This window comes from Orbicella faveolata, unplaced genomic scaffold (assembly GCF_042242905.1).
Source record: "Orbicella faveolata isolate gen_17 unplaced genomic scaffold, um_ofav_v1 contig_48, whole genome shotgun sequence".
Taxonomy (NCBI): domain Eukaryota; kingdom Metazoa; phylum Cnidaria; class Anthozoa; order Scleractinia; family Merulinidae; genus Orbicella; species Orbicella faveolata.
Window position 1 is genome coordinate 8,770,514 of NW_028301578.1, and position 27,908 is coordinate 8,798,421.

The following is a 27,908-nucleotide window of genomic DNA, read 5'->3' on the forward strand; positions in this document are numbered from 1 at the left end:
GCATTTACCTAATACATTCTGATAATGTAGGATATCATTTTTTGAAACACAAAGATCAGATCTCCCCTGCCGCTTGGAGAACTACTAAAGTGTCAAATTCTCAAAATCGAGTAGTTTAGCTAAGTGCTACAGTTATTACTTACATTATGTTACCTTAGAATATCATAATGTCGAGGCTTTCATCATACAACTTTGATCTGCGATATTTCATTTTTACATCCCTGTTTCTTTCGTTTTGTTTTAATAGTGTATTTCTCTTCAATGATACAAAGAATTACTTCCTGGTTTCTTTTCTCCTTATCCCACCACCCCTCGCCCCTTCCAAACCCCTACTCCGCCCTTGCCGGCTAGCCTTGTGTCGAATATATCCTCGTTTTCTACCTCTTTTTTCCCGCTTCTCCACATTTCCACTAAGACGACCTTCTAGTACAGTCGTTTTGGATGCAAGAGCATAATTAAGCTCAATCGCCACATCCCAGCTAGTCAGTTCTTCAGCCTTCTCTTCATTTGCTGCCGCTACACTAAGACTTGCTAATCTCATTGACTGTTTCCTTCTTAACTGCACTAGATACGAATTTTCACTTCTCGTCATTCTTTCGCACTGCTCTCTTGTTTCTCCCCTCAAGTTCTGCTTTAAAGAAACCGCCTTGACGTACTTAGTACTGTATTGTCGTTGAAGAATTGTGCCATTTGTCAAGCATAAGCAACTCACTTGCTCTTTCTTCCGGCGAAAAGCTGCCAGGTCATCATAAAAACCTGTACCTTCCTTTTTTATTTTGTGCCAAAATGTTTGGTTAAAGTACTGGAGTAATAACTCATCGGCTGCGTTCCATCGCTTGATATTGTCTTTAACTTCGTCGTTCAAGCCCACAGCTCTCTCTTTGTCTTGTCTCTCGTTAGATTTAAAATAAAGAATATCATCTAATTCCCAGCAAAGCAAGCGTTTTAGCAGAACGACTGACTCATCGACGTAATCTGTGATCATAACCAAGTCAAACTCCTTAGACAAAAATGCAATGTAATTGTTGATAGCTGTAACATTCTGGTGAAATTTGTAGGCCAATCCTAAATCGAATGACATGGGATTTCGAGCCAAGCGCGTAGATGCTGTTTTGAAAAAGTCTTTCAATTCGATACCAGTGCTAAGGAATGTTTCTAAAGCATTTCTGGGATCTCTGCCGAATCCATAAATATCGCCCAACCCCATATAGTTAAAAACCGACTCGTACTGGTCAACAGGGCTTCGGAGAATTGTCACGTATTTGGCAGTCGGCTTTGGAAAGAGATGATTCATCGGTTTTTGATTGTACCTGGTGTGACTGCAAAGAAAACTCAGTCGAGGTCTCTCTAAAGGCAATGTAAAAGAGACCTGAAAACGACGAGGCCAGACAATCAACGTGTTGCCACCAAACACAAAGGTAAGATTCCGTGAGTCGCCATAACGGAAAAAGATATTGGCGATTGTGGTGGAACCTGTTTTGTGCGTCTTGAGAAAGAGGACGTGTTGTATGGGAGAGCACGTGTTTGCACTTTATCCACTGCTGTTTGTGTTTGCTACTGTTTCTTGTTGCCTGTTAAAACAAAATAAACTTGGTTGTAGAGTTGATAGCTTTTAATGTTTGTCAGTAAATACTTAAAAAGATTTTTTAAAATAGTTTTTAATTCTACGTCTGTTGGTTTGATGAAAGTCCTCTAAACCACCAACTCAATATTGGATCAATATAGATTTGTTTGATAGATGAATATATATTTTTAATATAATAAGTCACATTTTTCTCGCAGTTTGTCTGGTTCTCGCCTGTGATCTATTAGAGGTCAGACGACGCGCCATTGACGTCATCATTACAAAGTTTCCCCCCCCCCCCCTCCCTGTGTTTTAAAATGGTGGAAACTTAATTTGAAGATTTAGATAATATTTTATGTGACTGGGTGAACGATAAGCTACAAAAGAATCTTGTCGAGGCATTGAACTGGTACGAGAAGCAGGAAGAAGAAAGAAAAAGCTGTTTCTTTTTTAGAAAATGACTCAGAAAAAAATACTCGAGCAGTCACCGTCGGCAGTCGAGCGAGACTAAATTAAACACAAAATTGGTCTTAAAAAATAACTTTAAGGTAAGAAACTATTGCTTTGTCTCGAATTTTTAATTTCTTCAAAAAATTCTAGCACATGTGAAGATATCATTTTTGATAACATGTTCGGAAAATCACCTCAAACGTCGTTATGTATTGTGATTATGTATTGTGATTATGTGTTTTGTTACATGGTCGCTTAATTCACGAAGGCGAAGTGAACATTGGTGAACATTCACTGAGACGACGTCGAGACGAATATTCACCAATATTCACTGAACCTGAGCCGAATACTTTTTTACGTATGATTTCACACCTAAAAAGAGAGAATAACAGACTAAAAACATAAAAGCTGAGACGCAATTGTTCATGCAGCCGTAGTTTTATTCATAATAATAATCTTACATGTACATCGATTGTGAATTAATTCACTCGTCGAGTTCGGCGGTAAGCCAAACGAGTGAAACACTGCGAAAAATAAATTCATCTGGCACCTTTGTTTCATCGTTGATGACTTCATTCACAGTTGTCATCATCTAAAAATAAGTACGTTTAGTTTGAAGAAATATAAATTTCAGCGATCTATGTAACCACTGCTGGTTTACGATTCTTCATAATGCCTTGAATACGACTTCCTAGAAGGATTTTTGGTCGAATGGCGGCAGCATTCATTTTGAAAATGCTCCATCCTTTCAAATATGTACAATTATTAAATTCTCAGCCTCGGATAATGCAATTCTAGCTTTCTGATTGGTTCACTGGATCACGGTTACCAGCCATTATACCTGCGTTTGACCTTTTATGGAAATAAATGTGGTAAATGTTGCTCGGCATAAACTTTTTCGCGGGAAGCCAAGTTTTGTCGACAAAAAAATGATGAAAAAAAAAAAAAACAGATTCGGTGAGCCATCTACAGATGAAATACAGGAAATTATGGACAATGCCGTCCCAGTAACAACAAAAAAGCCACAAAGTTCGAGATTAGATTAATTTAACGGTACGTATACGTTAAGTTTCTCTTAAAAGCTGCAAAATTAAAATATGACCGTCAAGATTTTACGCATTTATGAAGATTATGTAACAAAAACAATGTTTACCTTAACAGAATGGTTTGCTAGTCCAGGTGGCCCCAAATTTTTGAAACCGATATAAGAAATGTCAAAAGAAGAACTGAATGTTTGTTTGAAGTGGTTTTACACGTCTGCGAGGAAGAAAGACGACACCTATTTGCAAAAGTTCATTGACTAAATCCATTAGAGCCGCCAGTTGATCATTTTCTTCGCACGCCGCTGCACAACAAACCGTTTTCCATTATCGCAGACCAGGCAAATAAATTATTAGAGCATATGCATTTATAAAAGGCCTCAGGAAAACAGGCATCATTACCGGCGTAGTCCATAAGAAAACAATTTCCAATCAGCAGATGAGGAAAGTGTTCGACTTAAGCAAGCTCGGATCGGCCGAGAGCAAAAATCCCGCACAGCTACAGAGGACGACCTAGTTTCATCTCGGTCTCTTTTTTGGCCGACGAGGACGAGAGAACAACGACAGCTAGCGTCAACAATTCTTTCCTTGCGCAAAACACCTCGAGGAGTTCAGTGTTTTGAGCTGAACCGAAGAAAACCCGGTTCTTTACCACCCACGGAAAACCATCAGGGTGGCCTCGGAGATTCTGAATATGAATCTGACGCTAAGATAGTTTTTGTCCCTGACTCTGAATCTGCAGAATCTTGCCAACAATGAGCTCCACACGTACAGTTCGAAATGCCAAGGCTTTCAAAGCAAGGGAATCCTGAAAGAGGTCTTGTCGAGAATAATTTTGTCACATGGCGATCAAAGGTTTCCGCAGCATCAACGGCAATGTGCAAATGCACAATTATTCGGCTCTTCCACATGACTGGAACTTGAACGCTTTGCAAGCTTTCTGATCAGGGTTACATCTCCTTCATTTGATAGACGTTCCTTGAATTCTACTTGACTGCAATTTTATGCATCAAATTCGCTTGCTTCGCTTTTAAATTTTTCATTCAACTAATTTTACAGACGGCGCGCGTGTCATGTGATTTCCCACTTGTTGTTGTTTTGCCACGTCGACTTCCGGTCGTTTTGAAAAGCTAAAATCCAATAAAATTAAGCTGTAATTTCCAAGAATACAAACGCACCGAATTTAATAAAACAATTTGTAAATAACACTCCTGTACGTCTCGAATTCGTCTTTAATTCTAACGATTCACTTAAAACCAAAATAACAAATACAGAAATTAATAAATACGAACTTAAACTTAAATAAACTGAAAATACAACAATACGAAAAACAACAAAAAATAGAAAGGAAAAACGAGATTACTTACAAGATCTGTACGGCACTCCGGAACTGACAACGACTGAATACAACTAAAAAACTACAACGCCTTTAAACGGAATTTTGAACTAAAAGAATAAACTTAACGAGGTTACGTAATAAACAATAGACGATTACATAACACGACGTGAAAAAACTAATTTGCATTTAAAACTGCACAAAAAGGCACGCAAAAAATTTACCTTTAACAGCAAAGACAAAACAAAATAGAAAAGGCAACCAAAAACGGAAAAATTTAACTCTCGTGGCTACATAGCCCCCCTAATGGACTAGTAAAGTCTACAGTTCATTACTATAGTGTAACTATACTCAGACACGAGAGTAAGTCCTCTTGATCATTCTTCACACTGGATTTTCTGGTGAATTCAGTTTCTTCAATTTAAGCTTTCTTCTCTCCTTCTAAGAAGCACAGTTTGGTTATTGGCCTTGTAAGAATTGTGGTGGCAGTTTTCACCTTGGCTGATCGGACATTTCCATCTTTTCCCATGAAAACCTCAGTTACTCTGCCTAATGGCCATTTTCCTCGATGGACGTTGTCGTCTGCAATCACAACTAGATCTCCGGTCGCTAAGCAACGGCGAGGTCTGGTCCACTTCGCTCTCTCTTGAAGGGTTGGCAAGTACTCCTTCAACCAGCGCCTCCAGAATATATCGGCCATGTACTGGACTTGACGCCAACGTCGCTTGCTGTACATTTCTTCTTTGCTGAAGACTCCAGGTGGCAAATTTGGGTTGGCTCTTAACAACAACAAATGGTTTGGTGTTAGGGGGTCCAGGTCCTTTGGGTCGCTACTGACTGGAGTCAACGGTCTGCCATTTAAGATCCCTTCAACTTCACTCATCAATGTTCGGAGCATTTCGTCAGAGACAAGTTGTTGCCCTAGCAAGGCTCTCAGGATCTTGCGGACGGATCTGATAGTGCGCTCCCAGGCACCACCCATGTGCGAGGCTGCAGGTGGATTAAATTTCCATGTAATATTCCTCTGATGAAGAAACTTGTGGATTGATTCTTGATTCCAGTCGCTCAACAACTCGCGTAACTCCCTATCTCCAGCTTGGAAGTTTGTCCCGTTGTCACTATAAACGGTAGTTGGACATCCTCGTAAATTGATGAATCTTCGCAATGCATTTAAGAAGGAATCAGTATCAAGTGAGTTTACGACTTCTATATGAACGGCCCTGATAACCAAGCAAGTAAATAGGCATCCATAGCGTTTCACATTTGAGCGACCTTGACGTACATAAAAGGGTCCAAAGTAGTCCACGCCTACGTAGGTGAATGGCGGATCTCCTGACGTCAGTCTTTCCTTCGGTAGGTCGGCCATCAACTGCTCTCCACGTACTGCACCAAGTTTTTTACACTGGAAACAGCTACTGATCACTCTCCGCACAGCTGAACGTCCCTTGATTATCCAATAGAATTGATGCAAACTGGACAGTACGTACTCTTGCCCAAGATGGCCAGTTTTCTGGTGATGTTGAGAGATGATCAAATCCGTAGCGTGGTGACGATAGGGAAGAATAATTGGATGTTTAGCCTCATACGTGATTAAGGCATTTTCCAGTCGCCCTCCAACTCTTAGGATTCCGACGTCGTCCAATAATGGATGCAGTTTGCGCATGTAGGCTGGCATCTTTTGGTTCTTTAACTCGGACGTTACTTGGCGCGAAGGCTTCGATGAACTGATTCCTTGCATGGTTCTAATGACGTCTGGAAATGACAGCCTTTGTACATGCTTGATAACTTCCCTTTCTGCAAACTGAACTTCTTCCACGGACAGGACAGGTCCCCTTTCTAAACAGCACTGAGATCTGAAGTTAGTGGAACCACCACGGTATCTTTCAATGAACCACGTTTTGAATCTCAATAGCCAGGCCACAGCTCTTCTTAATCTGTCCCAAGATGAGTAGCGCTCTATCAACTTGGAAAAAACTTCTTCCCCTTGATGACGAGTCGACGACTGGTTGTAGAGCTGAGTTTCACGTTTGATCTCTGGATCGTCATCTGATAGTTCTGGTTGGCGAATTGTAGGATCACAAGGCCAAAACTCTTCCCTCCTCTTCAAAAACTCGGGACCGCTCAGCCACTTGCTACTTGCACTCATTTCGTCCACTGTAAGACCTCTGGAAACTTCATCCGCTGGGTTGTGTTCAGAACTGACATGCCTCCACTGATGGGGTGCTGAATTCTCATGTATAACTGACAGCCGGTTTGCAACAAATGTATGGAAACGCTTTGACTGATTTCTGATGTACTGCAACACACAGGTGGAGTCTGACCAAAATGTCGATTGGCTAATCGGAATGTCCAGCTCTTCTCTTACGGTCTGGTCTAACTGAACGGCTAACACTGCAGCTGACAGTTCCAATCTTGGCACAGTCATTGGTCTCAGAGAAGCAAGACGAGACTTTCCAATTAGAAATGCACAATGGATCCTTTCTTCGACATCCACCAATCTGAGATACGAGACTGCTCCATATGCAACTTGTGAAGCGTCTGCGAAGTTGTGCAACTCGGCAGTTTTCAAGTCTCCAAAACAGGCAGGTCTAACGCATCTCTTTACTGTTATCATGGAAAGATTGGCCAACTGACTCTTCCATTTCTCCCACCTTTCACCATCGCCGTCGCTGATTGGATCGTCCCATCCGCGTTTCTCTCTGCAGAGATCTTGTAACAATTTCTTAGCTGGGAGGACGACTGGCGCAACGAACCCAAGTGGATCATAAACAGAACTGGTCAAAGATAGTATACCACGGCGGGTGTTTGGTCTGTCTTTAAGAGCAACCTTGAACATGAACTTGTCACTCTCCATATCCCAGTGGAGTCCCAACGTACGTTGCATTGGTAGCTTATCCTTGTCTAGGTCCAGGTCCACCACTGATGGAGCCTTTTCGACTTGCGGGATTGTATCCAGAACTTCGGATCTGTTGGATGACCACTTGGTGAGCCGAAAACCGCCTTTGGAGAGGATTTCTCGGAGCTGGTCCACAACTTCGACAGCATTTTCAACTGATTTAACCGATTTAAGACAGTCATCGACATAAAAGTTCCTTTTGACAGTCCTGACTACATCCTCTGAAAATTCATCTTTGTTATCTTCTGCTGTCCTTCTTAGCGCAAAGCTGGAACAACTCGGAGACGATGTCGCGCCAAACAAATGGACCTCCATACGATGGTCAATTGGTTGTTGGGTCAAGTCTCCATCCGGCCACCAGAGGAATCTGAATGCATCACGGTCATCTGGTGCTACTCGGATCTGATGGAACATACACTCGATATCAGCAGACAATGCAACCTGTTCTTCACGAAATCTCATCAGCACACCAACGATAGAATTGGTCAAATCTGGACCGGTAAGGAGCTGATCATTCAGAGACGTTCCCTTGTGTTTTGCGGCACAATCAAAAACCACTCGTGTCTTTCCAGGTTTGTTTAGCACCGGGTGATGGGGAAGGTACCACAGCGGCTTGTCTTGTACGTTGATTTCGTTAAGTGGCACTCTTCTTGCATGACCCTTGGAAAGATATTGTTCCATGGTGGCCTTGTAATTTTCAAGGAGCTCGCTATCTTGTAGGAGCCTGTTCTTGAGTGTTTGCAGTCTGCGTTCAGCCATGAAACGGTTGTAAGGCAGGAATGGCGGGTACTGTCTCCAAGGGAGCGCAATTTGATAATGACCATCTTCAAGTTTCACAGATTGTTCCATGGTTGCAAGGGCTTCCTTGTCCTCCACTGACATGCTAACCTTGGATTCAGGGATCACTCCAGAGTTCTCCGCTGCCCAGAACCTTTCAAGCTGGTGCATGAGACAATCATCATCTTCTCTCAAGGCCTCCGCTGAACGAACGAGGTTAACATTCAGATGACAAGCTTCGCCGACGCTCCTTTCCATTGGGCCCATGAGTGTCCAGCCAAGAGGTGTGCGTATGGCGTATGGCTCTCCTCTGTTACCGCGTCTTTCTTCTAACACCCAGAATGCATCAGGAACGTTGGTGCCTATGATCAATCGGACTTCTTTCTCACTAATACTTGGTAGCTTGATGTCCCGCAGGTGAGCCCACTGTCTTGCATCTTGCACTGATGGAATACTGCGGCTAGAAGCATTCAGTTTATCAACTGTCCATAGTCTTGTAACGTCTACTTTGTCAGTTCCATCCAGTGGCTCCACAGTTAGGCTGAATTCATAGCCAATTCTTGGGCTGTCTTCTCTCTCTTGGGTCGTTAAGTAAAACGTTTTTTGGCGTCCCTGCACACCGAGCTCCGCGGCCAACCTCTTGTCACACAAGGAGATGTCTGAGCCACTGTCTAGAAGGGCGTAGGTTTCCACGATCTTGCTTGCGTCACCGTGACATCGTACTTTTACAGGAACTATTCTCAGGCACACCTTTCCTCCTCCAGCTGAGGTACTGTTGGCCTGTCCACTTTGTAATGGAGTACTGCTGTTAACCTGAATTCCTTGATCGGCCACTCTGTCTCGACCTTCGACCGTCTGTTGTGGAGACGGTGGGTGAAGCAAAGTATGATGTCTTCTCCTGCATCCTTGGATTTCACATGCACTTTTCGCCAGGCATCCTACACTGATGTGACCATACTTGAAGCAATTAAAGCATAGCTGAGCTTTCCTCATCACTTGTAGACGTTCGTCGAAGTTCTTGTCTTTGAAACTACTGCATTTCGCCAAGGAATGATTTCCGTTGCACGATGGGCACCTCAGGGTTGGAGTGAATTTATTGGAAGACAAACTCTGCCCGACACCAGGCTTAGTCTCTCGTGTATTGAATGTGCTTAAACGTTCTTCAGATGATGCACCACCCTTTGGTTTTCGCCTCTGATTCTCTGATCTGTCACGCACAACGTCTACCACGCAACCAAACACTGGGTTATTGGCAGCTCTCGCCTTGACTTTGACAAACTCGGCGATATGGCTGATATTCGTTCTCTGACCAGCTTGCTGAATTTGGTCCGCTAGTTCCACAAACTTAGTACGGAGATGGAACGGCAGTCTCTGGACAATTCTTCTTAAGTTATCGGCGCTGTTAATCTCCTCCAGATATCCAATGGATTCCAAAGTGTGTTCACAGTCTTTCAATCTGTCCGCAAATGCAAGTAGTCCTGCGCGATCCCATGGTTTAAGCGGTGGTCCTTCTGTTAGCTTGGTTACGTATTTCGAGGCAATTGTGAAGGGGTGTCCAAATCGTTCTTCCAGCAGCTCTCTCGCCTTTCGGTATCCCAGGGATGAATCCATGACTAAACAACACTTGATCGTGTCCTTTGCCACTCCAGATGTATACTGAAGGAGATACATGAGTTTTTCAGTTTCGCTGGCTTCATTGCTCACGATGCTGTTTTCAAACGATTTGATAAAGTTCCAGTACTCGAGAGGATCACCATCGAACACAGTCAATTCCTTTTTCGGCAATGCAAATCCCTGCTTTATGGTTAATGCCATCTTATCCACAATTCCTCCAGGCAAGGTAGGATTAGTTGCTCCTGGATGCGCAACGGGTACAGTGGGACCTACTGACCAACTCGTAAACTCCTGTGCATTAGGATTCAGCCGCAACTGAGCGTTTCGAGCACCAATTTTCCGTTCGACTCGAGGATCAAAATGTTCCTGCTCAGGGACATTTGCTGCTCTCACATTAACTCGTTCACTAAACGGCTTCACATCTTCAAAAACGTCCCGTAAATTAGCTAAAGCGGCTGGCTCCTCATCCTGAAGCAACTTTAGTTGAAGATCAGTCCTTTGAATTTCATACTGCGCATCCACAATCTCCAACTCTAGTTTCGTTTCTTCTTCCTGACGTAATAATGCTTGCTTTTTCTTCAGCTGGTACAATTTTAACTGCGCTAACGCCTGCTTGGCCTTTAGCTGTCTGACAGACAAATGTGAAGATAGCAGAGAACTTGCGGTACTTACAGAATCTTCATTTTCTTGAAGCGCTTCCGCGGCGGTAGGTGCGGTGATTTCTCTAGCGTTTTCAATCCATCTTTGGATTCTCGCAATCGTCTCCATTTTCCGATGAAAATGTTCCTTAAAGTAACGAGCTTGACATTCCAATTCCTCCAGATCTCCAGCCGACAAAGTCGCGATGTAGTCATAGTGGGCCCTTTCAAAGCGAGAGAAAGCTTCCTCGATTTCCAATAACTTCTTCGAGACTTCATTGACATTTTTAGAGTCATTCAGTAAAACTTCGGCGGCACGGCACAACGTCGTAACTCTAGACAAATACCCTGAACGCGAATTCTTCAGGCGCATACTGTCGAGGGCATCCTCTGAATGGACTCGGCGTCTTCTTAGACTCTCAATTCCGGACAACATGGCATCCATCAGATCTTTGAATGCATGTAAATAACACTCCTGTACGTCTCGAATTCGTCTTTAATTCTAACGATTCACTTAAAACCAAAATAACAAATACAGAAATTAATAAATACGAACTTAAACTTAAATAAACTGAAAATACAACAATACGAAAAACAACAAAAAATAGAAAGGAAAAACGAGATTACTTACAAGATCTGTACGGCACTCCGGAACTGACAACGACTGAATACAACTAAAAAACTACAACGCCTTTAAACGGAATTTTGAACTAAAAGAATAAACTTAACGAGGTTACGTAATAAACAATAGACGATTACATAACACGACGTGAAAAAACTAATTTGCATTTAAAACTGCACAAAAAGGCACGCAAAAAATTTACCTTTAACAGCAAAGACAAAACAAAATAGAAAAGGCAACCAAAAACGGAAAAATTTAACTCTCGTGGCTACACAATTATTCCATTCGCGCTTGTTGGATATGAGATTGGTTATAGCCAACGCGCGCTCATGGAATAATTGTTAAATATCCCGGACTTGGAGTGATGTCTTCCGAATAAATGAACTCATTCAGCAACTGTCCGCCATGTTTACTTGACGAGATAACAAAGGTGGCAAGCTTAATAATCACCGCCTGGCGCAGTTAATATAACGTCATATAAGAACTCGCTCGACCAATCAGATCGCTGGAAACTCTTAGTGCAGCTCTGAAATTAAACTAATTTGCGTATTTGCGAAAATGATCATCGATGTTAATTGGACGTTTTGAACTGAGATGTCTCAAGTGGGTTAAAACTTGTTCTCCTCACTTCGACTATTGCAATCGCTACAGAAGACGTAATTGATTCCTGGGACTTCGTTGGCTGACCAGCTTCCATAATGGCGTTTCCCCTCTCCTTGGCCCCACATCCAAGATGCCTACAGAATTGGCCACGATGGCTTCTTTCTTACATTCAGTTGTCATGCAGCTGTTTAATTTGACTTCCAACTTGTTTGGAAATAATTCAGGGGCTACTCTCTATAGTTGACTAAACTCAAAGGTGCACATATTTTTCAGGTTAGAGGTATTATAAAACTTAACAGGGCAGAGATTAATTTATTACATTCATTTATCCAATCAACCTACAAACCTCAGAACTCAGTTCACTTGGTTACGTAAACAAAAGTATATTACTGAATTTATCAGGCCACGATGGAAGACGATGCTTTTTAGTTCCCAAAATCCTGACCTTCAAAGCAAGGCTACATGTGGAACCTTTGCTGTCAAAATGTTGTTGTTGGTGCCCCTCGGAACACCCACCATGTTAGTGCCCCTCGGAGGGGAACCGACATGGCGACTCCATACAAAGCTCTATAAATTTGGATGAAACACTTTTCCGAAAAAGGCGCGAGTGAAAAAACTGACCACACAGACGTAAATCTTGGCAAGGTTATTTAGTTTTCAATCGTCTATCATATCCCAGATTCTTGTTGTAATTTATCAAATGGTTATGATTTTTATTTTTGACTACGTGACGGTGCAAACCGCCAACAGAAACTTAATAGACCCTATTTATAAATGGCTGTCAATTTAAAGTTATTTTGTATGCATTTAAATTACTAGCCCGACTAATCTCGTTCGAGAGTAAATATTCTTTTAAATTATCGACTCAAAAAGAGATTACTTGGGCTTATTTTAATACGTACTAAAGAATTTTTATTTTGCAGCAAGCTTCCCGTCGAAGCAGCTCAATTTTGTACGCCACACATGTACACATTGCAGACCTACTTTTGTAACAGTTAAAACAGGGGAAAATGCAGTTCGGTATTCAATTTACTAGTGTCTATTTTTTGGGACTGGCAAAAGTTATATAAACGGCTTTCACGTTTAACAGTGAATGGGGTATACACGTTTAGAAAACTTGCAACGGAACACCGTGTTAACCGAAAAATTTAACATATATTATTATATGCAATATTGTGATATACGCTGAACACTGATAACTTCAGCACAACAATTTCTTTAACGTGGATACGACAAGAAGTTTAATTGTATCTATAACGAAATTCTCGATCGTGATTGATTCTCCGCGCGCCTGTTTGCCACGTAATCGGCGCGCGATCACGTGAGTGTCCAACTACAGGTATCCAATTTTAACTTTTTTGTAATTGGACACCTGTAATTTGATACCCACGTGACTCGCACTTCAATTGCGTTCGCTTTAATGGCTTTCTTTGCGATGTTTCCTACAGTTTTAAAAACTTATGAAACGCGCTACATACGTTTTTGCTCAAAACAAGTTCTCAAAAGACATTTTTGATTCCGAAATTTGTTATAGATACAATTAATTAGTAATTGGACCTCGTGTCTTTCAATTCAGGGAGTATTGAAGCTCGTAATTTCAAATCGGCCTCGCGCTCCGCGCTCGTCCGAGTTTTAAATCACTCGCGCGATTACTCCCTAAATTGTACTCCACTCGGTCCAATTACTATTATTTATCTTGCTTGATCAATAATTTCGATACAAAAAAAGAAGCGGTTTGAATTGATTGGATATAATTCAGCTATAAGTATCAATTTCTTGGCCAAAGAGTCAGCAGGTGGAAGGTTCTCATACTACCAGCAATTAATGTCACAGACTGTATTTGTTTAGGTATAAGTTATTTTATCATTTTTGAATTCACAATTAACCGCTAGCTGTAATTTGCAATTTGGAAGGCGCGCGATCATATTAATCGTCTTAGGGCTTTTGGTTGGAAAACCAAGAGACAAGAATTATTTCACCTTTAATTAACTCATCGTCAAAGAGGGGTTTCAGTGGCTTGGGCCATGGAAAACAAACATTTAACAGTTGATTTTGAACGATCTGATTACGTACCGTAAACTTGAAGTTGACATGTAAGAAACGCATTGACAGAGTTTTTTTGATTAATATGAAAAAATATAGTGTTCACTTACTTTTCTGTCACCATACGATAGCGCTGTGTTTTCCAAAGATAGCCAAGTTCGTAAGTAAAAGACGCGATAAACAGAAGACCTGTCGCGCACGTGGCTAAAGCAAGAAGACTTCTCAAGGGAGTGAATCGACTCAGCTGCAAGGTCCCGGCATGACCGAACGGCATTACTGCGAAATTACGCTGAGGAATGGAGGGCTTTGTCCTGTTGCGAGGGGTAAGGTTGGAAAGTGTAACCGCTTGAAGAGCGAACACCGAACCATCTGGTCACGATAACGATGGCCTTGATACCGACCGATGGTTTATGATGATTGATAACTCGTCAAACCAAACTTTGACGGGTAGACGGTTTGCCATTAACTAATGAGACATAGAGGAATGGTTATGAAACGCGAAAAAGTTTTGTTGTATATTTTCGTTCGCTTTTTTTAGTCTTGACCGTAAACAAAACACAATAGTTGTTTACTTCTGACAGTGGAACTAACCAATAGAAACCTTTTGATTACGTAATCCATGCATAGTGAATAAGTGCAAATCAAAAGATTGTGCACGCGTCGTGGATCTTCCAACATAAATCTTGGCATCTTTGCTTGCTCCTTTGATGTTTGTGGGGCTTCATAACCATGGATTCCTCTCAATTAACTATGATTAAACTCATTTTCACATAAAAAGTACCGCGCACGAGAGACTTGTACGATGGCCCAGAAGGCTCAGAGTTCAGTTGTGATTTTTCACAGTTCAGTTGTGATTTTTGAAACAGTTCTGTTGTGATTTTTCGGTTGGACGAAAGAGACTGGAACTTAACATAAGGGAACTGAGACAGGCGAGTGTTTTTCTCCCGCCATTTTGGAAGGCGGCAAAGTTGTCCTCTAGTTTGAGTTTGGCAGTGCTTGGCGTTTTAAACGATGGATACTATAATAAGGCAAACCGTCCGAGAGGAAATAACACGTCAGGGTGAATCTGCCTCTACGAGTTCTAAAGCAGCGACCCGTGAACCAAACCAAGCAACGGTAAGCCTACTGTCTGGATTGCTCGACCGCATCAGAGGTCAGTCAAGAGGGAAAAAAAGAAAGACCAATAAAGAACATCGAATCCAAGTTCGCTGGATTCATTACGACAAGAAGTCAGAAGTTTTTGTTCCTGTTCGTCAGAAGAATGGTGGCGCAAATCGGTTCGTTGCTTATATTGCGTCGGAACCTCCCACAGTTGAAGACCTGAAGCAAAAAGCCACTGCAATGTTTTTCCCTGGCGGGAAAAGTGCTTTCGCTGGCTCTGTTGACGACATGCTCCTAGATATTTGCGACACAACCCAAACGGCCATTATTCGATTTCCTGGTGAAGTAACTATTGAAAGTTATTTAAAGGAAAATGGACTCTATCCGTCGACAACTTACCTCTATCTAAGGTTACAGCACCAAGACACATTCTTTTCACAACTTAAAGCAGACGAGGAAAATTTTCAACGGCCAGTCAACCTGAATACTTCGCAGGTAGCATCAGATGCTGATAAGCGCGTTGTTTGTTTATTATGTAGCTCTACGTATTTGGAAGGTGAAGAATGCATTCGATGTGAGCAGAACAGAGAATATGAGGTTTCTAGGATCGCTGATGGGGGGAATCCATATACTACAGAAATCCCAGAAACACCAGAAAACCCAGTTTTACTAACTATGGATGAAATAAGGTTTAGGCGGGTAGCCTTACTATCAAATGGTGGGGCTGAAACAGAGGGAGAAGGATCGCATAGCAATGTGGCTGTTGAAACCAGTTACCCAAGGCTTACAAATGAAGAGAATTGCAGTCGTGATGAAGGCTCTGTAAAGCAGGATTCTCCATGTCCCTCTTCATCAAGATATCTTCCAGAGAGAGTTCTCACAGTTCAAGGATCGTGCATAACAACTGAATTTATCGAACGTTTTAAAGACCCAAGTGTAATGAACTGTAATATTGATTTTAAAGTGACAAATGAAAAGGGAGAGTTTGAACAAAATGTGGGTGTTGGGGTAATTTGTGAAGTGTGCACTTTATTCTGGAGTGACTTTTCTATCTCCATGACTATAGGAGAGAGAGAAAGGGTTCCTTTTGTTAGACATAACCACTTTGTTGAGGAGTTTGAGGCTGTAAAGAGAATTTTAGTTTAAGGGTTTGTGTCTGTCCCCTATTTTCCCTCCTTTTTGTCAAAGGCTTTTTTATGCTACTGCCTCTTTGGCAACCAAGTTCCAGATTCCATGTTTGTTGATTCATTTACAAAATACCTATTCCCAGTGGAGGAAGAGTTCATTGTAGATATTATAAGGAAGAATCATCTTCCAGATGATGATGAATTTACTGATTTTCTTGAAAGATTCAAGTGTAGAAGTGTGGTTACCACTGAAAACTTTAGCCAAGTAATTCCTGAAATTTCCAAGCAGGAACTAGTTCAGAAACCACATCTCATGATTTCATCTTTGCAACCTTTTGTACAGCAGTTGAAACAGTATCCCCAGTTCCAAAATATTTCAGCCGTTGAGGGCTGAAATAGATAGTCTTAAACCTACAACGAAAAAGGTATTATCTTGTCTCACCTCAAATCTACAAAGTGAAGGAGAGAGAGATGCATTTAAATTTTTTCAGCGATTTGTAAGAGGTCTGGAGATGCCAAAACTCCTACAGTTTTTGCGATTTACAACAGCTATGGATATTATGATTGACAAGAAGATAGAAGTAAGTGCGAGGGCTTGAGCGCAAGACCCATTGCCTACACCTGTGGGCCCCTTTTGGAAATTCCATCCACACATGCTAACTTTGTGGAATTGAGGGAAAACGTCATGAACATTCTTAATCGGGACAACTGGGAAATGGATATTATATGAAAGAAACTCTATTGGCCTAGGTTATTGATCAATGTTTTTCTGTTACAAACTAACTGTCGAAGGGTTGAATCATGCCCTGTAAATAACAGGCTATTTAATTAAAATGCACAAAATTGGTGTCTGAAATGACCTAGAATCTCCATTTTTTTGTGTTCTCAACTAAGTACTGTTGCAGTTTTAACTAAGACAGCCTCAGAACCAGAGGTCTGTGTCAGCAGCCGTGTTTTCAAGCTGGGAAGAATGTTGTGTTAGTCTGCTGTATTTTAGGTAGAAGTTCTGATTTCAGGGAGAGATTGGGGGTCTTGGGAGGAGGTGATTTTGTGCAAGAAAAATTTTAAAATGCTGAGATTTCGGGCTAAGGAAAGTAGCATGCATTGAACATTTTGATAAGATCCAAGACAATTTTTTTTAATTGTCAAAGTTTACTTCAAGTTGTTGACATAATAAGTGTTTGAGTTCTAACTTTTGTCAGTTCCAGTTCACACACCAACCCAGTTATGTACGTATTTAGCCTTTCTGTCGAGGAAAGGGTTGTTGTTATTCATCGGGCGAGCAGCTGTTCCATCAGTGGTCCGCTGTTGTACCGTTCTCCGTGTTTTTTTGATCGTGGGCATCCATGCTTCAGGAATGTCAATTACGCTATCCCTGTTGATGTTCTTAGCGTGAAGTCTTATGTGAATAGCTTCCTTGATCCTACGTGTGTACCAGTGAGGATCTTGATCAATAAACTTGACCTCATTCGAGATAGGATAGTGGCCGGTCTCGTGGGTGTGTTTAGAAATGGCGGAGGTCTGGGTTTGGGCGAGTCCTATATCCTGGTCGTGTTCTTTGATCCTCTCCTGCGTAGATCTCCCTGTTTCCTCGATGTAGACTATGCCGCACTCACAGGGAGTCCTGTAGACAACATCATATTGTTTAGCCGGGTTAAGGTGTCCTTTGGTCGCACTAAGTGTGACCGAAGTGTCGTGTCGGACTTAAAGACGGTGCGAATGCCTTGTTGTTCTAGGCAGCGGCGGAGAGACTCCGAAACTCCTTGGACCTAAGGTAAAACGGTGGTGGATTTAAATTCCGCGACGGGCTCTCTTCTTGGGGTTGTTTGTGCCTGAAGAAGACTAGCAGTAAGCAGTCAAAACGTCGCGGTCTACATCTCAAGTGACTACATCGTGAGACAAACGATAATACACTTTATTATTAGCCTTTCTCTTCAACTGTTGTAGTTTAATGTGACAATCGATCAAAACTTTAAATAGTTAAATGTAGTCAAATTACGAGAGGGAAGCTTTGTTATCTGTTTCATGCAAATGATATCAAATTAAACCTGGTTTAGATCGTCGAAGTTTACAAAATAATGTGCGAAATGACAAAAATTAACACCCTGGGACGGGTTGTTAACCTACGATTAAAAATTCACCGAAGTATTAATTTTCCTTCGTTAGAAATGTTTTTTCATTGCTCATGTTTTGTGTAGTTTGAGATCACTCAATATAAGCCGGAAATCAACCTTACACAAAAGTTACAGAACTAAAAAACATAATTCTCGCTTATACTGGGTTTGCTTAATCTGGCTTTGAACAACAAATAACTTTGCGCGGCCCAATCAAACGAAAAGACAAAGTAAAGCAGAACTAACTTAGCGAGTTAAACTAATACACATTGTAAATTATAGCAAAGTCCTTCCTAGTTCCTGTTAAGCCTTCATGGTAGAAATCTCTATGAGCGCACGGCCGTGCGTTTATAACATGACGTGTGCAGTTTCATTTTAGCTGCAAACTTTCCGTGGAGTTAAAATGCGAGTTCCTTTTATCTAAGCTTCGGCAAAGTGAGCATCATTCTGAATAATACAAACCCTACTTCGAGCCTTTGAATTTTGCCAAGATGTTCACTAATGCTAAGATGTTCACTAAAACTCGAGTGTTTTGACTTTGTTTGCATACATTTTCTTAATAATTATATCGAAGAAGCAAATTCTGCATTGACAATTTTAGAAACCAGACAAGGCGTTTTCGTTAATTATTGCTCCACTGATTTTGGCGCGTATTTAACCAGGCATTGGGATAATTTGTTTTCCGTCACCGTGCAATGAGAACTTTGAAGTGAACCACAAACAAAACATGTTTTAGCGCCCAAGTTGTTGTTGTCGCTATGTTATAAAAAAAAGGTTCATGGTTTTAGCTGTGCAAGTGTCGAGTTATGGATATACTTGGGAAGTTTGGAGAGCACTCAAGAAGCTAGAGTTGCTCTTAGCTGCGCCTCGAGCAACTCTTACGCTTCTCTCCTGCTCTCTAAACTTCCCGCAAGCATCCATAACTCGATATACGCACGCTAAGCATGGAGCAATTCTTAACTACCAAACAGACAAACAAAGAAAAAAAAAATAAGCAAGCAAAAGACTGAGGCTTTTTGCTTCAGTCTTTGATCGTGGCTAAAAACTGCATGCACAATACCGGGCCACTTTTGAAGGTGCATACATGCATATTTAGTGGCTCGCTTGGTTCGGCAGTAAAAGAAAAGAACCGGGAATAATCTAATGATATGCGTTAAGTCCTATGTCTACCTATTCAGTGGCTAGTTTGGCTCGGCAGTGAATGAAAGAATGAGCAATAATCTACAGGTATATATGCGTTAAGTTCCACGTCTATGTATTTAGTAGCCCGTTTGGCTCCGTAGTGGATTACAAAGGAGCAAACGAGCCAAACGATCGTTTCGTTCTTAAATACGCTAGATACAAATTTTCGCTTCTTGTCATTCTTTTGCATTGCTCTCTTGTTTCTGCCCTCAAGTTCTGCTTTAAAGAAACAGCCTTGACGTACTTGTCACGGTAATGCCGTTGAAGAATTGTTCCATTTGTCAAGCATAAGCGACTGATTTGTTCTTTCCTCCGGCGAAAAGCTGCCAGGTCATCATAAAAATCTTTACCTTCCTTTTCTATTTTGTGCCAAAACGTTTGGTTAAAGTACTGGAACAATAACTCATCGGCTGCGTTCCATCGCTTGATATTGTCTTTAACTTGGTCAGTCAAACCCACAGCTCTCTCTTTGTCTTGTCTCTCGTTAGATTTAAAATAAAGAATATCATCTAATTCCCAGCAAAGCAAACGTTTTAGCAGCACGACTGACTCATCGAAGTAATCTGTGATCATAACCAAGTCAAACTCCTTATCCAAAAATGCGATGTAGTTATTGATAGCTGTAACATTCTGGTAAAATTTGTAGGCCAATCCTAAATCGAATGACATGGGATTTCGGGCCAAGCGCGTAGATGCTGTTTTGAAAATGTCTTCCAATTCGATACCAGTGCTAAGGAATGTTTCTAAAGTATTTCTGGGATCTCTGCCGAATCCATAAATATCGCCCAACCCCATATAGTTAAAAACGGACTCGTACTGATCCACAGGACTTCGGAGAATTGTCACGTATTTGGCAGTGGGCTTTGGAAAGAGATAATTCATCGGTTTTTTATTGTACCTGGTGTGACTGCAAAGAAAGTGCGGTCGAGGTCTCTCTAAAGGCAACGAAAAAGACGCCTGAAAGCGACGAGGCCAGCCAATCAGCGTGTCTTGACCAAGCACAAAGGTAAGATTCCGTGAGTCACCATAACGGAAAAAGATATTGGCGATTGAGGTGGAACCTGTTTTGTGCGTCTTGAGAAAGAGGACGTGTTGTATGGGAGAGCACGTGTTTGCACTTGTTCCACCGCTGTTTGTGTTTGCTACTGTTTCTTGTTGCCTGTTAAAAGAAAATAAACTTGGTTGAAGAGTTTATGGTTTATAATGTTTTAATTCTGCTTCCAAAAACCACAGGTCATTGCTATTCATGAGCTATCCATGGTTATCACACTGGAGATTGAATAGCTATACTATTGGAATTTTTGTAAATAAAAGAGACGATATGATGCAATATCTTCAAAACTGTAAGAACTAGTATTAAGTGATTTAATGAGGTGATGAAATATATTTAAACGGTTTATTAGTTTAAAAGTGATAATTTTATCATTCATGATTCAAATTTATTATACATGATTTGTAATCTGATTATTAATTCACCCCTTTTTCTTTTCTGTTCGCAAAACACTGAAATGGTTAATAATAGTGTATTGGTCTTCTCGCATAGATATCAGAGCATTTGAGTTTTCAACTATAGGCAATAAAAACCATGCATGCAATATGCAATACACGTTTCACTATAGTCAAGACAGTGATGACCAAGACTGTTGGTCATCCTTGCAGATTAATATTAAAGTAAAAAACCCACATGCAAGAACCTACTGGTGTAAGAACCTGTTGGCATTTGCCATTTTAATACCCAAAAATATGAGAAGCTATTTAGCCAAGTAAGATCTGGGTTACACTTAAATTATGATAAACATTTTAGCCTTGGTGTGTGACTTTGAGATTGTAAATTTATATTCACAAATAATAATAATAATAATAATAATAATAATAATACAATTGTGAGTAACTACTGTATGTTCAAGGACCAAACGGTTCAAACCTATGTTTATTTAATTTTCTAGTACTCAACTCATTTATCTCCTTCATAGAAATTAAAAACCTAATTAAAAATCCACATAGCCTAAACTGCCAATGATTACCCCCAAAATACAAGAACCTATTTTTCCAGACTTCAAAACATGTAGCTCCTTGCAAGCTCGTTTTTACTGTATTTATGTTGCAGTATGCCAATATGTTACATTAAACGAGTAGTGATTGAACAAAACAACATTCAATTCTTGATCATTGTAATGCTGTGCACATACACAAACATCCTTTTGGCCATATTTTGGATCAGAAACCAAGCAGACAGGTTAAACAAATATCAGCTGTATTCAAACAAGAACCAGACAACGGTGGCTTTTCCTTATATATATGTTTCGGTGAAATGAATTTTTGTGTCTTTTAAGAATAAAACTTTGGTGGAAATCATGCTTGCCTATTGAACTGAATACAGAAAACTCCTTCCGAAACAACTTGTTTGACAATATTTACTGGACCAATGGTCACCTTTCCCTTTATTGCACATTGGAACATCTCCAATTATCGATGTTTCTTTTAGCTGCTTGTGAATTGTGTTTTTTACCCCTATGGTCGTCACTTGAAACTCTTCTGAATGGATCCTTATTAAGGCGGGACTTAACCTAAAAACACACCATGTTTCAAACATTTTCTCGTGGCTAAGAGTTAACTCCAAGCCATGGCAAAGTATACATTTTTAAAAAGCTTAAAGAGCAAAGATTATGAAAAAAAATATTTGTGTACCCTATAACTGTATTGTAACCTGACACCGGCTGATTAAATCTGCCACCTGATGAGGAATGCCAAGGCTTACTTGAGAAAAGATAACTACTACAAGAACTGATCAAAAGGAATAATTTTTACACTTTTCAAAAGAAGACAAAAAGCTTGCTGGGATAACCATAGGGATTTTGAAAAGTTAAAAACACGTGAAATGATGACCAGTTAAATCTGATACAGAAAATCTAGCATACGTTTCAATACATAACTTTGACAGAATGCACTGGATGAAAAAGTCCTATGCTTATCCCACAGAACGTACTCAAAACAACAAATCCTGAAGATTTTAGCTCAATTGAATAAATCCTTCTCAAGATATCTTTTCTGGAAGGCGAAAATAACTCGTTTTGAGAAAACGAGCTTTAAACTTACAGTAACAGTACTTGTCAAAATAAAACTTCAATACCTTAAGATTCGAGTTCCGTAAAAAACAAAACTTCGAATTTCTTTCAGAATTTTAGGTTAAGTCCCGCCTTAAGAGCTGAAAACATCGCTAAATAGCTAATAATCAAAAGTTAGGGGAGACAAATTACTTCTTTTAGTGCTATTTAGGGGTGTTGAATTTATAACGTTGAATAATAATATACATGAAAAAATTACTCAATTCTGATTGGCTGAGAGCAGTGCAGTTCAAGTGTAACAACAGTGCAAAACGTGTAATACCAGTGCAAATTTCACATCGTAATTCTGGATTATGATTGGCTGAAAGACAATAGGGAATTTTCTAAGCCAATGATATCACGAAAAATGATGAGGACAATTTTGAGCGGAAACTTGGAAAAAAGTTTTCTGGAATGGAAAAAATGGCTTCAAAAAAGATATTCTGACACTTTCTCCACGCAAATTTTTTTTATGTTTATACTATCAATAAATAGTCATACAGTTTTTCTCTTTCAATTTGGAAATAATTTGCACTTGTGAGTTTTTCAAAAAGCTGAAATTGCAGTCGCCGAAGCGGCTCCTGCAATTTCGGCTTTTTGAAAAACTCACTTGTACAAATTAATTCCAAATTGAACTCAAAACCGTATGATTACCTACACTTACAGTCAGCGTCAACAGAAACAACATAACTGATTTTGTTCAGTCCCGCCACTCCTTAAGTCAAGTCAAGTCAAGTCATCTTCATTTAGGCAGGGTAGCCCCATCAGTAATAGGCTGGTATCAAAAGGGGCCCTTCGTAAAATTAAGACTACATGATAAAAAATTCAGAATTTAAAAATTACCGCAAAGTTATGTACAAGGAGTTTAAAAATTATTATCAGAAGGAAATTACATATCTATGAGGTACAATTTTTCTAGATCAATACAATAAAAGAGAACAATCAAAGTATATCTAAGTATTATATTGGTGTAAAACTAAGGGCTAAAATGAGAACTAAGAGAATTCTTAAAAATGGAAAGCCACGTGGTTTCTTTTACTGATGTGAGTAAATCATTGAAAAGAACCGCGCCTGAAAATCTAAATCTAAATCTGCATTATATTCTCATGCTTTTTCATTCTCTTCAATTCCCCTTACTCCACACTCGGGTTGCACCTTCAGTTACTTCTAGTTACGTTGAAGCGTCCGTTCGTTTGCCGGTTTACTGATTTTCCAATTTTCTAGCCAGAGTTTTAGAAACGGTAGTTAAATGTCAGTGCTTCTGCATGCATTACGTGCCGTTTATTTTTGCGTTCCTAGAACACAGTTCTTAATCTTGGGTGTCCTGTGGTGTTAAGGGTGATTTCTTTTGAGAGTTTTTCGTCGAATTTCTGTATTTTCTGCGCCATTTTGAATGATGTCATATGTCATAGTCATATGTGGAAAAGACCATCGCGCATCTTGTGGTTTTCGTTGAAGTCGGAGCAAGTCTGAGCATTCTAAAGCTAGAGACAACCGCGTAGTTCAAAGCTTATTTTATATATTCGGGAACACGACTTTGAATCGCCTTGGCTTTGGGATGTTAACCACGAACAGCTATATTTCTTTGGCTGTAGTTTAATTGCATTTGTTGATTAGTCCAGTCGCGACAGATTGCTCAGTCTTTATCGGGTCGAATATTGATCGCTCGAATATTGATCGCTCGAATATTGTTTGGAATCGGTGCCGGAAAAGTAGTCTTAAGGCAAGATCCATAAGAGTGAGCCTGAATCAAGGAACGACAATGTGAAAATACTGTCTATACTTTTATTCACCAGGGGAAATATTCGAATCAGTTACACGGAGTTTGCTGACGATAAACAAGGACACGATGGCAAATATTTGCCTATATTTGTGCTTCTAGCTTAGAATAATGTACGTGAAAGTATATACTTTTACAAATTAGCTTTTACGCTTAAAAAAATTACCAGGTAATGTGAAAATATTTAGCACGAAATAATGTCAATAATTTTGAAACATCTGATAATAATACTGACATTATTTCGTACTAAGTATTTTCACATTAACTGGTAATTTGTTTAAGCGTGAAAGCTAAGTTGTAAAGGTATATTTTTTTACGTGCATTATTCTAGACTGGAAGCACAAATATAAGAAAACATTTGCAATCGCGTGCTCGTTTATCGTAAACAAACTCCGTGCGACTGATTCAAAGGAGCGATTTTGCAATACTGGGCCACTTATTAACATATCCCTCATCACTCCTAACAACGAAGCATATAGGAACAAAAGAAACCATTCAAATTAAATGTGGTGTAAATGAGTGGCTCGGTATCCCACAATCTAGCCTTCAGAGTACTTTTCCACCGATTCCAAACAAGACAAACAAATGCAATATTCGACCGGATCTGTCGCGAATGGAACTAATCAACAAATGCAATCAAACTACAGCTAATAAAATATAGCTGTTCCTACAGTAAACATCGCAAAGCCAAGGCGATTCAAAGTCGAGTTCTTAAAGGTATAAAATAAACTGTAAACCAGGAGGTAGTGTTTAAATACCCGGTTTAATATGCTCAGACCTGCTCAGGCTACAACGCATATAACGTATGACATATAACGTCTTTCAAAATCGCGCTGAAAATGCAGACGTTCGACGAAAAACTGTCAAAATAGATTGAAAGCACAGGACGCCCAAGATTATGATCTGCGTTCTGCGAACGCAGTTACACTAATGACTTCGGCACAGCAATTTCCTTAATGTGGATGAGAGAACAAGTTAATCTCGTTCGACCAATAATTTCGATATAAAAATTAAGGTACAGCTTTGGATCGATTGGAAATAATTCAGTTAAAGGTCTTCATCTCATGGCTGGAACGTTCTCCTACAACCAGACAAACGTCACAGACTGTATTTGATTGGGTAGTACTTGTCTTAAAATCTTTGAATTTATAATTAGCTGCTAGCTGTAAATTACAAGTACATGTAGGTTTCGGAAGGCACGCGAGAATATTTATCGCCTTAGGGCTCTTGGTTTATAACCAAGAGATGAGAATTATTTCACCTGCACTGATTAACTGACGATGAGGGAAAAGTTGACCTCATAGTCGAAGAAGGCTTTCAGTGGGTTCGAGCCAGGCAAAACAGATATTTCTCAGTCGATTTGAACGATCTAGTTATGCATTTGTCCACACGTATCCGGATATTTTTGAATCCGCAACTTTTTCTTTCCGAATTCAAAAATTTCTCTCTTCACAAGTAGCGTATTCAAATCGAATTCGCCTGTCCACACGCATCCGATGGTATCCAGATTCACCCTAGAGAAACTAGGCCTACACGTTTTTCCGCCATATTGGTTTATTGTTCGGTAAGAGACTGGATACGATTTTGCTACGTCGTCGGATTTGAAAATATCCGGATTTACCATCCACACGTCATCGGATTCGTTGCGGATTTATTTTTTCCACTGTGGAGAGTGGATTCAAAAATATCCGGCTCCGCTGCCGAATTCGCCGGATGCGTGTGGACAAAAGCAGTACCCGGAAAGAAAAAGTTGCGGATTCAAGAATATCCGAATGCTTGTGGACGGGGCCTAAGACACCAAAAAAATGAGAAAGACTTTTTGATTAAGATGAAAAACATAATGTTAACTTACTGTTCTGTCACCATAGGATAGCGCCATGTTTTCCAAATGTAGCCGAGTTCGTGAGTAAAAGATGCTATAAACAGAAGGCTTATGGCGCACGTGGATAGAGCAAGAAGTCTTCTCGAATGAATGAACCGTCTCACGTGCAAGCTCCAGATACGAACAGACGACATTGTTGCGAAATTACGCCGAAGACGTAGGACCACAACTTCATCAGTAATGTTAGTTACTGTTGCGTGTCACCCTCATAAAACAAAGTCTGTTACTTGCTTATTTACTTGAGGGCTTTGTCCCGCTGCAGGGAGGAGTAAGCCGCTTAAAGACAACTGTAAGAAGCGAACATCGAACTGTCTGCCGAACCGTCTGGTCATGATAACAATGGTGTCGCTACCTGTCCTAATCGTGATTTATAACTCTTCAAACCAAATTTTGACGAGTGGACATATTTGAGTGGGATTCGTTATGAAACAAAGGCAAGCAATAATAGAAAGGCTATGAAGTGTCATAGTCAGAGAAAGCCGGGCAGGACCAAAATACCGAGATCGGCCCTTACCTTCACCTTTACACAGTATAAAAGCTATCCGATAAGATTGAAAACCACGACATTTACCGAGGTAGGCGTTCGTGTGTTTTTTTCGAAATGTATCTCCACATCATGACTTTGGCCTCTCAAGGAGTTTAAAATTCGAGTTTAAATTGACCGAAATTTCGGGCAACTTTAGGTGAGCCTGAAAAATACCTTGTACAAATTCCAGAAACTCGGCATTTTATTGACACGGACATCTTTGTGATAGTCTTTTACACTGTTATCAATATCCAGTTTAGTTAAAATTGGAATCTACACGCAAATTGGAGAAATTGATCTCGTAAAGTCCAATAAAAATCATTAGTCAGAAGTATTTAGCGTCAAACTTTTAGCGAAGAATATCATTTTATTCCGACATTCTGCGATTGTCACTCATGAGTTACTGAATCAAGACCTGATTGATGATTTGTTATATCTCTCAGTTAGTATGCGTGCTGTGATTTGTGATTTAATTATGCATCGTGAAACTAAAATCACAAAAAAAAAAAAAAAAGAATCACTATGGTATATCAAAACGGACACAGGGCTCAACCCATTGAACTAATCAAAACTTTAAGCAATCATGTGTAGCTGAGCGCGGCAAAACATGAGCGAGCAATTTACGTTTATTTTTTATTTATTTTTTTCCGACTCTCAAATGCAGATTGCTTTATTTTAGTTTATCATAATTAACATTATTTTTAATAAAGTGTATTATCGTTTGTCTCACGATGTAGTCACTTGAGATGTAGATCGCGACGTTTCGACTGCTTACTGCTAGTCTTCTTCAGGCGATAAGGTCGACTGATTGCACGGTATCATTTATATCACAAAGGTCGGCTGTGATTGGTGCATTTCGATCCTCCTATTGTTCCATTATTCCGGCGAGTAGCTGTTCCCTCGGTGGTCCGCTGTTGTAACGTTCTCCTGTTGTTGTGTTTCTTGATCGTGGGTATCCATGCTTCAGGAATTTCAATTCCACTATCCCTGTTGAAGTTGTTAGGGTGAAGTCTTATGTGAATAGCTTCCTTGACCCTACGTGTGTACCAGTGAGGATCTCGATCAATAAAACTTGACCTCATTCCAGATAGGATAGTGGCCGGTCTCGTGGGTGTGTTCAGAAACGGCGGAGGTCTGGGTTCGGGCGAGTCGTATATCCCTGTCGTGTTCTTTGATCCTCTCCTGCATAGATCTCCCTGTTTCCCCGATGTAGACTTTGCCGCACTCACAGGGAATCCTGTAGACAACACCATCTTGTTTAGCCGGGTTGACGGTGTCCTTTGGTCGCACTAAGTGTGACCGAAGTGTCGTGTCGGACTTAAAGACGGTGCGAATGCCTTGTTGTTCTAGGCAGCGGCGGAGAGACTCCGAAACTCCTTGGACATAAGGTAAAACGGCGGTGGATTTAAATTCCGCGACGGGCTCTCAACCAATTTCGCCGTGACTCCTACGAGCGTCCCAGCCACCGAGATCATCGCCAAAATTGAGTCAGCAGTCAGGCCACTAGAT

The 27,908-nt window shown here is 40.4% G+C and overlaps 3 protein-coding genes and 1 pseudogene across 3 annotated transcripts; 1 reads left to right on the top strand and 3 right to left on the bottom strand.

Moving 5' to 3' along the window:
* Positions 1–274: 274 nt before the first annotated feature.
* LOC149096380 (galactosylceramide sulfotransferase-like) lies at positions 275–1,340 on the bottom strand. The gene has a single exon (XM_089280893.1). The coding sequence runs from the start codon at positions 1,292–1,294 to the stop codon at positions 275–277; it is 1,020 nt and encodes a 339-aa protein (XP_089137019.1). The 5' UTR covers positions 1,295–1,340.
* A 3,471-nt stretch (positions 1,341–4,811) lies between these two features.
* Positions 4,812–10,296, bottom strand: LOC149096381 (uncharacterized). Its single transcript, XM_089280894.1, has one exon. It carries the CDS (start codon positions 9,876–9,878, stop codon positions 4,812–4,814), a length of 5,067 nt encoding a protein of 1,688 aa, XP_089137020.1. The 5' UTR covers positions 9,879–10,296.
* Positions 10,297–15,161: 4,865 nt separating this feature from the next.
* On the top strand, positions 15,162–16,731 carry LOC149096382 (uncharacterized; annotated as a pseudogene).
* Positions 16,732–17,705: 974 nt separating this feature from the next.
* Positions 17,706–26,131, bottom strand: LOC149096383 (galactose-3-O-sulfotransferase 2-like). Its single transcript, XM_089281412.1, has 2 exons — positions 25,844–26,131; positions 17,706–20,266 (listed from the first exon to the last, which is right to left on the bottom strand). Exons 1-2 carry the CDS (start codon positions 26,005–26,007, stop codon positions 19,213–19,215), a joined length of 1,218 nt encoding a protein of 405 aa, XP_089137538.1. The 5' UTR covers positions 26,008–26,131; the 3' UTR covers positions 17,706–19,212.
* Positions 26,132–27,908: the final 1,777 nt, after the last annotated feature.